The sequence below is a fragment of the Leucoraja erinacea genome, chromosome 14 (genome assembly GCF_028641065.1).
Source record: "Leucoraja erinacea ecotype New England chromosome 14, Leri_hhj_1, whole genome shotgun sequence".
Lineage (NCBI taxonomy): Eukaryota > Metazoa > Chordata > Chondrichthyes > Rajiformes > Rajidae > Leucoraja > Leucoraja erinaceus.
In genome coordinates this window covers 14,529,503-14,543,864 of record NC_073390.1, presented here as the reverse complement: position 1 = coordinate 14,543,864, position 14,362 = coordinate 14,529,503, and the positions used below count along the sequence as shown (strand labels likewise).

At 42.6% G+C, this 14,362-nt stretch overlaps 1 protein-coding gene across 1 annotated transcript in view; it reads right to left on the bottom strand.

Moving 5' to 3' along the window:
- The window catches only part of dner (delta/notch-like EGF repeat containing), a 223,206-nt gene that overhangs the window by 47,754 nt on the left and 161,090 nt on the right, over positions 1-14,362 (bottom strand). Inside the window, exon 7 of the mRNA XM_055645657.1 lies at positions 3,031-3,144. Within this exon, the coding sequence (XP_055501632.1) occupies positions 3,031-3,144 (114 nt within the window). The remainder of the gene's footprint in view (positions 1-3,030; positions 3,145-14,362) is intronic.

Here is a 14,362-nt window from a genome sequence, read left to right as displayed (position 1 = left end):
ACGGGAAGGGTCACGTAAGTCCTTTAAAAGAGGGGGGAGAGTGGGGTAGAAGGGGGGGGGGAGAAGGAGTGGAGACAACATTTAAGAAGCCAGAGATAAACGGCTGTGAAGCTCGGCGGACATTAACATTACCGGTCGGTAAAACTACTGTTTACGTTTTTTTTCCCCCAATGAGCCAATGAAATTCATCGAGTCAGCACCGCTACAACCTACGAGAACCTACCACAACCTTCGACCTCCTGGCAACCCACTACCACTGCACCTACGGCACGAGAATTCTCGCTACTCTCCATGGCGGCTTATTCTGGTCGCCGCTTATTTTTCAACATGTTGAAAAATTTGCGGCGACTATAATGAGGCGGCAACTAGTTCCCGGAATGCGTGAACTCCTCGAGACCATGAAGGCGACTCCCCAGCAAACCACCCGCGAAGTTCTGAAGATGCCTAAAAAGTCGCTTAAGTGGGACAGTTCCATAAGGAACAAGGAATGTAGATATTTAAAAAAAAAATAGTTTGGGACTTTACAAATATCTTATTTCCTCAAGTGTTGATCAATATTATACAATTAATTACATTTCTGAAGTAAACGCACAACATTCTTCACATTTGCGTCATGCCAATATTAACATTCGTTATTTCTCTCATGCTCCTCAGACACAGGAAGATCACTAAAAGTCCTTTGCATTAAAAGTGATGTGAATATGGAACAACTGCTAAGGACATGGGAGAGGCACACATAGTACATAGAAAATAGGTGCAGGAGTAGACCATTCTGCCCTTTGAGCCAGCACTGCCATTCAATATGAACATGGCTGATCATCCAGAATCAGTATCCCATTCCTGCTTTCTCCCCATATCCTTTGATTCCGTTAGTCCTAAGAACTATATCTAACTCACTCTTGAAAACATCCAGCGAATTGGCCTCCACTGCCTTCTGTGGCAGAGAATTCCACAGATTCACTCTCTGAGTGAAAACATTTTTCCTCATCTCAGTCCTAAATGGCGTACCCCTTATTCCTAATCCGTGACTCCTGGTTCTGGACTCCCCAACATGGGGAACATTTTTCCTGCATCTAGCCTATCCAATCCTTTAAGAATTTTATATGTTTCTATAAGATCCCCTCTCATTCGTCTAAATTCCAGTGAATATAAGCCCAGTCAACCCATTGTAGGTGCCTTGTCTACTGCCTATGATATATTAATGAGGATTATTCAAGGTGGAAGTTTGTGAAGGGCTGAGTGCAGCTAGATACACACATTTGGCTCCACTTCAACTTCTGACAGCCTTCAAAGGGAATGGCGTAAAACTGGAAAATTAACTGGAAAACATTTTGGAGCAAGAATTCGTGTCCGACAGGTCAGACTAAGCATGTCTCCCACTCCCAGGGAATGGAAAAAAAGGAAAAACAATCAGAGTCCCTGCAATTTAACAAGTCCTTTTTCTCTCCTTTCCAGTTCAGATGAAGTCTTCAACCTTAAACTTAGTTTAGTTTAGTTTAGAGAGACAGCGTTGAAACAGGCCCTTCACCCCACCGATCCCATGCTGATCATTGATCCCCCCCCCGGACACTAGTTCCATGTTATCCCACTCGGGGTAATTTTCAGAAGCAAAGTAACCTACAAACCGGCACGACTTTGGGGATGTGGGAGGAAACTCCGGAGCGCCCAGAGAAAACCCATGGAGTCACAGGAAAAACGTACAAGCACCACACAAACAGCACCCATAATCGGGATCGAACCAGGGTCTCTGGCGCTGCGAGACTGCAGCTCTACCGCTACGACAGTGTGCCACATGAACTATTTCTCTTCCCACAGAAGCAGCTCAACTTCTGAGTATTTCCAGTATTTTATGTTTTCATTTTAGATTTCCAGCATCAATGTTTTTTGATTACCATTAAGGACTGTTTTGCTGTGCGTTTTTAAATCGTTTGGATGTGATAACAGTGAAATTTAACACATCTTTTATGAATTGAGGATCTTAATTATCATTTTGATCTTAATTTGTCATTAAATTGGAAAGAATGCAGAGAAGACTTTCGAGGATGTTGCCAGGATTTGTGGGGCTGAGCTATAGGGAAAGGTTGGGGGCTAGGACTTTGTTCCTTGGAGCGCAGGAGGCTGACGGGTGATCTTATAAACGTCTATAAAATCATGAGGGGCATCGTTAGGGTGAATGCGCAGAGTATTTTACCCAGGTTAGGGGAATCACAAATGAGAGGGCATGTGTTTAAGGTAAGAGGGACAAGGTTTAATACAAACCGGAGGTACATCTTTTCCACTCAGAGGCTGGTGGGTAAATGGAACAAGCTGCCGGAAGAAGTAGTTGAGAAAGATACCAAAACCGCATATAAAATAGGTACATGGATAGGAAAGGTTTGGAGGGATATGGACCAAATGCAGACAGGAGAAACTAGATTAGATGGGGCATCTTGGTCGTCTTGGCAGGTTGGCCTGTTTTTGTGCTCAATGACTCTGTGACTATGACGTTAGGATGGCACAGTGGTGCAGTGGTCGAGTTGCTGCCTTACAGCACCAGAGTCCCAGGCTCGATCCTGACTACGGGTGCTGTCTGTACAGAGTTTGTACGTTTTCCAGTGACCGCGTGCGTTTTCTCCAGGTGCTCCGGTTTCCTCCCACATTCCAAAGACGAACAGGTTTGTAGGTTTGAAGGAGGGGTTCGGCCCGAAACGTCGCCTATTTTCTTCGCTCCATAGATGCTGCTGCACCCGCTGAGTTTCTCCAGCAATTTTGTGTACCTTTGATCTTCCAGCATCTGCAGTTCCTTCTTGAACAGGTTTGTAGGTTAATTGGCTTCTGTAAAAATTGTCCCTAGTTCATAGGATAGTGTTAGTGTACATGGTGATCGCCAGTTGGCACAGACTCAAAGGGCAAAGGGCCTGTCTCCATATTGTATCTCGAAAGTCTAAAGACCTAGAAGTGGAGAGGGTTACTTTATGGAATCAACCCCCTTTTGACACCAAAACACATTACAGAGGAATATTTTATGAACTGCTCGTGTTGAAATCTCACCTTCTGGACAGAGGCAGCTGAATCCTGTTCCTCTGGTCATGCAGGTAGCTCCATTTTCACATGGCTCGGAGAGACAGTGATCAATCGGAGTCTGGCACAGATCTCCCGTGTAACCTGGTAACGTAAAGAGGATGCAAAGAATATAATGTGTAGGAAAGAACCACAGATGCTGATTTAAATCGAAGATAGACACAAAATGTTGCAGTAACTCAGCTAGACAGGCAGCATCTCTGGAGAGAAGGAATGGGTGACGTTTTGGGTCGAGACCCTTCTTCATTCTACTCCAACATATTGCGTCTACCTTCCATTTAATATAATTATTTCTCCCAAAGGGAAGAAAACCTTTATCAATTATTTAATATTTCCACTTCTGGAAATTAGTAGAGTACATGGCCAACAATTATTCCTCAAGCAAAGCCACTAAACCAATAATCTTTCTACTTATCAGGCAACTGAACCATCCTACCAACAACTAGAGAGCAGTCCTGAGACACTATCTACCTCATTGGAGACTCTTGGACTATTTTTGATTGGACTTTACTGGGCTTTATCTTACAATAAACATTATTCACATCATTCTTATGGAATGATCCACTATGGAAAGACATTCTTGCCATAGAGGGAGTACAGAGAAGGTTCACCAGACTGATTCCTGGGATGGCAGGACTATCAATGAAGAAAGACTGGATAGACTTGGCTTGTACTCGCTAGAATTTAGAAGTTTGAGGGGGGATCTTCTAGAAACTTAAAAAATTCTTAAGGGGTTGGACAGGCTAGATGCAGGAAGGTAGTTCCCGATGTTGGGGAAGTCCAGAACAAGGGGTCACAGTTTAAGGATAAGGGGGAAGTCTTTTGGGACCGAGATGAGAAAAACATTTTTTACACAGAGAGTGGTGAATCTGTGGAATTCTCTGCCACAGAAGGTATTTGAGGCCAGTTTATTGGCTATATTTAAGAGGGAGTTAGATGTGGCCCTTGTGGCTAAAGGGATCAGGGGGTATGGAGAGAAGGCAGGTACAGGATACTGAGTTGGATGATCAGCCATGATCATATTGAATGGTGGTGCGGGCTCGAAGGGCCGAATGGCCTACTCCTGCACCCATTTTCTATGTTTCTATGTTTCTTTTCCCTTTATCATGTATCTGTACACTGTGGTTGGCGATTGTAATCATGTATTGGCTTTCCGCTGACTGGTGAGCACACAACAAAAGCTTTTTACTGTACCTCGGTACAAGTGACAATAAACTAAACTAAAGTTAACACTAACCTTGCTGACCCTAACCTTATCAGATAGATTAACAATTTACCTCTGTACATTTTCTAAATTTATGAGACATTAGCTGGGTGATAGTCCTACGCTGATACTAAGCAAAGGAAGGAAATGATATGTTGGTATATAGTAGGGGTATGCAGGGGGGAGAGGAGGGTGAGGGTAGCTGGACTGCTCATATAGAACCAGTGTGGACTCAATGGACCATATGACTACTTCCTCTGCTGTAAGCATGCTATGGTCTTTTGAATTTTAACTGAACATAAATCTACTCATTTACTAATCCCCTCAACCAGAATATAAATTGATCTAACAATTTTACTAATGAAATAATTAAATTATTTCTCTGATAGGCTCGCCATGTAATAAATCACACATCAAAGTGAACAGAAAATGCTGGGAATACTCAGCAGGTCAGACAGCATCTGTAGAGAGATACATAATCTGAAGATTCAGATTAACAACCTTTCATCAGGACCAGCAAATTGAGATCCACATGTAATGCATGTTCTTAATTTCTCTGCGACAAAGCACCAACTTCTTCTGACTCAAAGTTATCCGGTACACAACATCTTTTGCCACTTACAGTCTTTCTACAAATACGCAATTTTTTCTTCCCTTCAGACTTCATAAATTGCCATCTTAAACAGCTCTTGATCTCAAATACTCCTCAGAAAATGTCTTTCCTTCCAGGTCCTTCTGACTCCACACTTGAGACCATTCACCATAAGACATTGATACAGGATTAGGCCATTTGGCCCATTGAATTTGCTCTGCCATTTGATTGTGGCCGATCTATTTTTCCCTCTCAACCCCATTCTCCTGGCTTCTCCACAAAACCTTTGATGCCCTTACCAATCAAGAACATGCCAATCTTCGCTTTAAAAATACCCAATGAATTGGCCTCCATCTCCGTCTGTGGCAATGAATTGCACCGATTCACCACCCTCTGGATAAACAAATTGCTCCTCATCTCCATTCTAAAGGTACACCATTTTATTCTGAGGCTGTGCCCTCTGGTCGAGACTCTTTCACTCCTGGAAACATCCTCACTTCCCCAGGCACTTCCCCAGTCCTACCCCATGCAATGTTTTTACCATCCCTCCTAATATTTCCCTCTCTGATTCTGAATGACCAATTCTCAGCGGAGATGTCAGCTTCACCCCCCCCCCTACATCTGCAAATGTAATGAAGTCAGAACATGGCATGATGTTCAGGTCATCTTCCACCATTTCAGCCTCTTGGCTCGTTTCTTTGGCCAGGTCCTCACTGCAGACAGATCCTCTGTCATTTCTGGATCCTAATTTTTATTTTACTAATGAAATAATTAAATTATTTCTCTGATTGGCTCGCTATGTAATACATCACACACATCCACTAGTGGCTGTATCATCAGCTGCTTTGGACCTGAGATCTGGAGTTCCCACCACAAACAAAACCATCTTTATCTTTCCTCATTCTAGAAGATGTTCTTGCTATCCACCTTCCACACAAGCATTCAGTCTGCCTTAGGTGGCAGCGCGCCAGATTCCCATTATATATTTTGGAGAATTTACAATAATGACATCTTTTAGGTGAAAGCCTTTGTTGAAGTAAAGAAAAGAAGACATTCGTCTGCATTTGTTTGTGATTGAAAAACACAAATGTAATTCCTTCCAGAGGAAAAGGAAATATTAGTCAACATAAAGACCAGTATGATTCAACATCCTGCTTCTTAAGCCGTAAGGTTTAGTTAAGTTTAGTTTCTATTGCCACCTGTACAGAGGTATAGTGAAAAGCTCTTGTTTGCATGCTATCTAGTTAAGAAAAGACTATATATGATTACAATCCTGTCGACAATGTACAGATAAAGGATACAAGATTTAGCGCAAGATAAAGTACAGAAAAGTTCGATTACAGATAGTTCAAACGTTTCTAATGAGGGAGGTGGTTCAGCCCCAAAGCAATTTCTGCTTTTATGTCAGCATTTTCTGTACAGTTTTATTTAGTTTCAAATCAGTCACACTTTATCCACTTTGAAGAAAATAAAATATTAAACCTACTGAAGAAATATCATGGTTACATGTAGTATTAACCTTTTTATAAGAACAAATCTGGTTTACATATTAGTAATGTAAGTGGAATAACCTACAAGTACTCTACACACACCCACTATTTATCCTTATTGCGATGACATCCACTTTCTCTCACAAGTAAAACATAATTAATTTGTTACAGCTTTGCTGTCAAATGTTAGCTGTAAATGCATCAAAAAATGATTTCCAAATTGATGTGAAAGTCCTGTGGAAAAAAAAAGAAAACGCTGGAGATTTCATAAAATAGTTTTGAGATTTTACGCTAAGAAGGTGCATAATCAGATATGTACGTAATTCTTTGAAAGTAAAAATAATGGGGTAAGTCATGACTAGGTGTAAATGTAAAAAGTGTTTGACAGAAGTATAGAATGTGTAGGGAGAACTTAAGGGAGGAGTTCAGTGGGTGAAGAGACGGCATTAAATACACTGGTGGGCGAGACCAAAGAGAATCTCAGAGAATTATATAAATATGTTAAGTAAGTGATAACCTGAGTAGAGGAGAGCCCATTATTTAGAAAGATGAGAGTCAATCTTATAGAAACATAAAATTCTTAAGGGATTGGACAGGCTGGATGCAGGAAAAATTTTCCCAATGTTGGTGGAGTCCAGAACCAGGGGTCACAGTTTAAGTATAAGGGGTAGGCCATTTAGGACTGAGATGAGGAAACACATTTTTGCCCAGAGAGTTGTGAATCCGTGGAATTCTCTGCCACATAAGGCAGTTGAGGCCAATTCACTGGATGTGTTCAAGAGAGAGTTAGATATAGCTATTGGGGCTAATGGAATCAAGGGATAGTGGGAGAAAGCAGGAACGGGGTACTGATTTTAGATGATCAGCCATGATCATATTGAATGGCAGTGCTGGCTCAAAGGGCAGAATGGTCTACTCCTGCACCTATCTTCTATGTTTCAGAGAGTCAACCCTGGAACTGGAAGATGCAAGTGAAGTCTAAAATTAATATTTCTCATCTCTGTTCGTTATGGGGAAAGGCATTGTAGTTGCACCTGACACAGGACAATAAGAGGGACAGCAATAAATTTCAGAACAAAGAACGCATTGCTTGTGTGGGTGGTAGAGGCTGGTACTTTCACAGCATCTAGCTAAAACCCAAAGAAAGGCCTTGCATTGCCCATGCAGAGAAGACTTTGGACCAAGTGCTGCTAAATGTGTGATGCTAGTACTAGATAGTAGACATGGAGACAATGGGCCAAATGGCCTGTTTCTGTACTGTACATGAAACTAGTGAAATATTTATAAAAAACAAAAAAAATCACATCAGGTATCTGTAAATATATAAGTACGAGACTAAGTGGGACCCATTGGGTCCCAGCATCACACGGGAGGGCTGGTCCCCCAACGCAATATTCCTCCTCTCCACCAATTCCAATATTGGTGGTCAGTGGCGTAGGGGGTCTTTCTGGAGCACTAGTATGTTGTGGGCTGAATGGACTGTTCCAGGGGGCTAGTATGAATATTGTGGGCCGAATGGATACTTGGGCTGGCGGCTCAGTCACTCAAGCCTGTTGTGCTGGCAGCTCACTCACTCACCGCTGGTGGGCTGGCAGTTGACTCACGGCTATTCCTTGAAATTCCATTTCAAGCAGGGTGCAAGGCCACCAAATTCAAGTGCAGTTTCATACCATTTCAAGCAGGGTGCAAGGCCACTAAGACCAGCGAGTCGTGACTGCTCCCTCCTCAATCTTGCAGAGACTGAGCCATGCCCACACTTATGGGTTTTATAGTCCCTTCCCCCATCCCACCTGAAGGGGCATGGCCTTCATGGCTTGATTGACAGGAGAGGGAATCACAACATTTTTTAAAAACTAATAATTCTTTTATTTGTCATCTCTTTTATTTTTCATCGATGGGAAAAATCCTCGGCACCTGATGAGCGGAGGGGAACTCTAGGTAAGATGGCCAAAAATCACAGGCGTACGTAGTAGCGTTATTTCTAAAATCAATATAAAGCACAAACAGGAAGTGGTCAAGATTAGAATTATATAGAAGGTAAGGCGACTTTAATTGGGCAAGGCAATTTTAATTAGGCAAGGCAACTTTAATTAGGCAGGGCAACTTTAATTAGGCAGGGCAACTTTAATTAGGCAGGGGAACTTTAATTAGGCAGTGCAACATTAATTAGGCAAGGCAACTTTAATTAGGCAACATAGCTTGAGGATTTCCAAACCAAAGGCCACACAGCTTTCAATAGACAATAGACAATAGACAAGTGCAGGAGTAGGCCATTTGGTCCTTCGAGCCAGCACCGCCATTCAATGTGATCATGGCTGATCATCCCCAATCAGTATCCCGTTCCTGCCTTCTCCCCATATCCCCTGATTCCGCTATTTTTAAGAGCCCTATCTAGCTCTCTCTTGAAAGTATCCAGAGAACCTGCTTCCACCGCCCTCTGAGGTAGAGAATTCCACACTCACCACTCTCTGTGAGAAAAAGTGTTTCCTCGTCTCCATTCTAAATGGCTTACTCCTTATTCTTAAACTGTGGCCCCTGGTTCTGGACTCCCCTAACATCGGGAACATGTTTCCTGTCTCTAGCGCGTCCAAGCCCTTAACAATTTTATATGTTTCAATGAGATACTCTCTCATCCTTCTAAACTCCAGAGTGTATAAGCCCAGATGCTCCATTCTCTCAGCATATGATAGTCCTGCCATCCCGGGAATTAACCTTGTAAACCTACGCTGCACTCCCTCAATAGCAAGAATGTCCTTCCTCAAATTAGGGGACCAAAACTGCACACAATACTCCAGGTGTGGTCTCACTAGGGCTCTGTACAACTGCAGAAGGACCTCTTTGCTCCTATATTCGATTCCTTTTGTTATAAAGGCCAACATGCCATTCGCTTTCTTCACTGCCTGCTGTACCTGCATGCTTACTTTCATAGACTGATGTACAAGGACCCCCAGATCCCATTGTATTTCCCCTTTTCCCAACTTGACGCCTTTTAGATAGTAATCTGCCTTTCTGTTTTTGCTACCAAAGTGGATAACCTCACATTTATCCGCATTAAACTGCATCTGCCATGCATCTGCCCACTCCCACAACCAGTCCAAGTCACCCTGCATTCTCATAGCATCCTCCTCACAGTTCACACTGCCACCCAGCTTTGTGTCATCTGCAAATTTGCTAATGTTACTTTGAATCCCTTCATCCAAATCATTGATGTATATTGTAAATAGCTGCGGTCCCAGCACCGAGCCTTGCGGTACCCCACTAGTTACTGCCTGCCATTCTGAAAGGGACCCGTTAATCCGTACTCTTTGTTTCCTGTCTGCCAACCACTTCTCTATCCATGTCAGCACTCCACCCCCAATACCATGTGCCCTAATTTTGCCCACTAATCTCCTATGTGGGACGTTATCAAATGCTTTCTGAAAGTCCAGGTACACTACATCCACTTTCCCATTTCCAAACCAAAGGCAACACAGCTTGAGCATTTCCAAACCAAAGGCAACACAGCTTTTGCATTTCCAGACTATATTTTCAAATCACATTAAGGGCACTGACAGGTCAGTAAAACCACTCACAGTTTAGTAGACATGTGTTCAGTGTTATTCACAGCTCAGACTAAGAGACGTGACCCTCTCACTTCCCCCATCTTGCAGAGACTGACTGAGGCACTCAACATTTCTGGGTTTTATAGTCCCTCTGGAAGGGGCGTGGCCTCCAGGAGAGAGAATCTCAACATTTTTTAAACACTAATAACTCTTTTATTTTTCATCGATGGTAAAAATCCTCGTCCTACGCAGCGGATGGGGATTCTCAGTAAGATGGCCAAAAATCACAGCCGTAAGTGGCAGCATTTTTTCTAAAATCAATATACAGAACAACAGGAAGTTGTCAAGATCAGACTTTTAGTAATATAAATAATAAACTAACCACAGGACACTACATCAGCCTGAAGAAGTGTTTCGGCCCGAAACGTTGCCTATTTCCTTAGCTCCATAGATGCTGCCTCACCGGCTGAGTTTCTCCAGCACTTTTGTCGACCTAACCACAGGACTAGTTTAGTTTAGAGATACAACGTGGAAACAGGCCCTTCAGCCCCACTGAGTCCATGCTGACTAGCGATTACCTTTACACTAGCACTATCCTGCACACTAGAGACAATTTACAATCTTTACCAAAGACAATTAACCTACAAACCTGTACGTCCCTGGAATATGGAGGGGGGGGGGGGTATCAGAAGCACCCGGGGAAAACCCACATGGTCACGGGGAGAACGTACAAACTCCGTGCAGCCAGCACCCGTAGTCTGGATCAAACCCAGATCTCTGGTGTTGTAAGGCAGTAACTCTACCACTGCACCACTGTGCCACCCAATAACTAATGATCTAATTTATTTTACAACATGAGAGATTTCTTGCAATGATGGACACAGCAACTGCTGCTTCTTCCATTCAAATGTTTTCATAGAAGAAGTCCTGCCTGTTATTATTTGTGAGCTCTTCTCCTTCATATGATGTATCTTCTCATCACAATAATAGGCTGTTTAATTGACACTCTTCCAATATTTCAACATCATCTATTTTTAGTCTCAGAACAGCCAGTGGCTCTGACTGATGCATCGACCAGCTAACCCTATGAAGATCCTATGTAATATAGCACTTTAGTGACAGCAATGGATATTTTCAGAAAAATGGTGCAATTTGCAACGACTCTCTATTGATTTAACTCGCTCACAAGGTGGCCGTTTCTCAAGTACAAAACTAAAAGGCTGAGCAACCAAAATATATATCAACTGAAAACAATTTCTAATATTTAAAACTGCACTCATAGCTGTCACTTTAATATACAAATGCGTCTCTGCTTATTTCATATTGAACCACAAACTACAGAAATAAATTGTCAGCAGGATTTTAGATTGGAACAAATTTGCTGACATAGGTTAAAAGAACACAGTTCTTACAAGCACGTATCAGACTTAACAAAAAGAAAAGGCGACAGAGTGAGGAATTAATCATTGCAGTTGTAATATTATAAGTTACTAGACTAAGTGGGACCCGTTGGGTCCCAGCTTCACACGGGGGGGCTGGTCTCCCAACGCAATATTCCACCTCTCTACCAATTCCAATATTGGTAGCCAGTGGGGGGGGGGGAGGGGGGGGCTTTCTGGAGCGCTAGCATGGGTGTTATGGGCCGAAGGGACTGGTTTCCAGAGGGCTATTATGGACATTGTGGGCACACACTCACACTCACACACATTCTCACAGGACTTCTAGAGGTCTCCTTCCTCTAGCAGGGTCACCAAAACCGAACTCAATATTCCAACTGTATCCTCACCAACATCTTGTACAACTGTAACATAACATTGCAATTTCTACACTCAATACCTTGACGAATGAAGGCCAATGTACTGAAAGGCTCTTGACCACCCTATCTACCTGTGATACCACTTTCTACAAACTATATACCTGCACTCCTAGATCCCTCTGCTCTAGAACACTCCCCAGGCTCTGCCCTTCACTGTGAAGGTGAGGCTCTGGTTTGACTTCCCAAAATGCAACATCTTGCACTTATCTGCATTCAACTCCAAAAAATCCATATGGGTTAAAGATGGAAATTTTAATCAATTTTCAAGGGCGATGTCAAATGATAGAGTATGGAAACACGCCCTTCGGACCACTGAATCTACACCGATCACTGATCACCCGTTCACACCAGTTCTATGTTATCTCAACTTTCTCATCCACTCCCTACACACGAGGGGCAATTTACAGACGCAGGAGGCAGCAGTCTAAACTCAGAAGTTAAGGGAGGAGATTTTAAGCATGACAAGAGTGGGAGGCAAAACCCAGATTAACAAGAGAGAAATTAAAGAAAAAGCAAAAAAAAGCATTAAAAAAAATTTCCAATACAGCTGCTCCTCGACCTACGATGGGGGTTACGTTGAACCCATCGTACATCAAAAATAAGTCGAAAACGCATTTAACACAATTTGATCACGTGACCGGGAATGCGGTGCAGCTCGCAGCCATTGCCGAGCGTCTGCACCATCGTAAAGTCGAAATATCGTGAGTCGAAGCATCGTAAATCGGGAAGCATCTGTCCTGGTTTTCTTATGAGGAAATATCCCCATTTGTATAAAATTAAAATTTGAGAGAACTGCAGTTGTTCAGCAGTAATTTGTGTGATCACATCAGTAAACCCATCCCGAAGATGTGTGCGTTTGTATGTTAATTGGTCTCTGTAAACTGCCTCTAGTGCTTATGCCCCTGTCCCACTTAGGAAACCTGAACGGAAACCTCAGGAGACTATGCACCCCACCCAAGGTTTCCGTGCAGTTCCCGGAGGTTGCAGGTAGTGTAAGCAGGTAGGGAGACTGACAAAAACCTCCGGGAACCGTACGGAAACCTTGGGTGGGGCGCAAAGTCTCCAGTGTTTCCATTCAGGTTTTCTAAGTGGGACAGGAGAACTTAGGGAGTGAATGAGAAGGTGGGATAACATAGGACTAGTGTAAACAGGTAATGGATGGTTGATGTGGATTAATGGATTCGTTGGGCCGAAGGGCCTGTTTCTATGCTGCATCTCTAAACTCTAAATGATCACATCACTAACAAGCTCAGTTAATTCTTGATGTATCATCTTTAGCCTCTAGAGCAGAACCTGTGGGTAAATACTTCAAATTCCCTTCAGTGGCGAGTTTATTGAAATGGGCTGCAACAAAGCCCCTTCTGAAGGAACAAGCTATCTCTGACAGCAAAGTCTTGACTTTCTTACTTAACTGCTCATGCTAGAAATTACCTAATTTTTCCCATTATAATGGAGGGTGTTGTTGATCTAACTGTTAATCTGGTTTCAAAATCCATCCTCGTATGAGGATATTATTTTAAGATAGAACACACCAAAATTGATCAATTTATTATTTACTCGCAGGTCATGTAAGGAATGATGTGTATTTTGATAGCTTTTTGCTTTATTTACCTTTAGCAATGAAGACAGAGTTTGGTCCTTCAGTAGAAAGCCAAGGTAATGATGATATGACCTTTGGGAATGATAGGCCAACTAGTTTTAAACTGTGTTTTTTTTTAAAGAAAGCAGTTTCTACTTTGCTTTCCATATCAACATTTTATTTCCATTTCTGATTGTCTCCATTTGTGTACTTTCTTTCTATTTTTCTGCAATTATTTCTGAAAAAACTAATATTTTAAAACTGCTTTTTTTTTTTTGCTTAAATTAGTTTAGTTTAGTTTAGTTTAGTTTAGAGATACAGCGTGGAAATAGGCCCTATTGCCCACCCAGTCCACGCTGACCAGTGATCTCCGTACGCTAGTTCTATCCTATACACTATACATAACCTATACGTCTACCTATACATAACCATACACTATACACTATACAAACCTGTACGCCTTTGGAATGTGGAAGGAAACCGGAGCACCCAGAGAAACCCCACATGGTCACAAGGAAAACATACAGACTCCGTACAGAAAAGTACCCATAGTCAAGATCAAACCCGGGTCTCTGCCGTTGTAAGGCAGCAACTCTACCGCAGCCCTAGTTGTCTCTTAAAATTTGCTTTACAATGACAGTGGTCAAGGGTCAGGACTGTGACGCTATGTCACCCAATCCCCCGCTGCCTGACTTCAGGGTGAACAGATTCAGTGAGTGCAGGCCATTGCAGCTGGTGCAGCTGAATGTGGGCAGGTGGGACCACAAGCAGCATCTCTCCAGTTTTGAGTACAACTAGCTTTCGAGGGATTGCCACTTTTAGGTTATAAATGATTGGCCAATAAATAATGGCCCTTTTCTGCCATGCCCTGATTCCACACAATAAATAAGGAAAAATCAACGAATAAGTTTAAAGGAGATGTGTGAGACAACTTTTGTTTTACACGGAGAGTACCGAGTGCCTGGAACGCACAGCCAGGCTTGCTGGTGGAGGCAGATATGATAGCGGCATTTAAGAGGCTTTTGGATAGCCATATGGATATGCAGAGAATGAAGGGATATGGATTGTGCGCCGGTTGA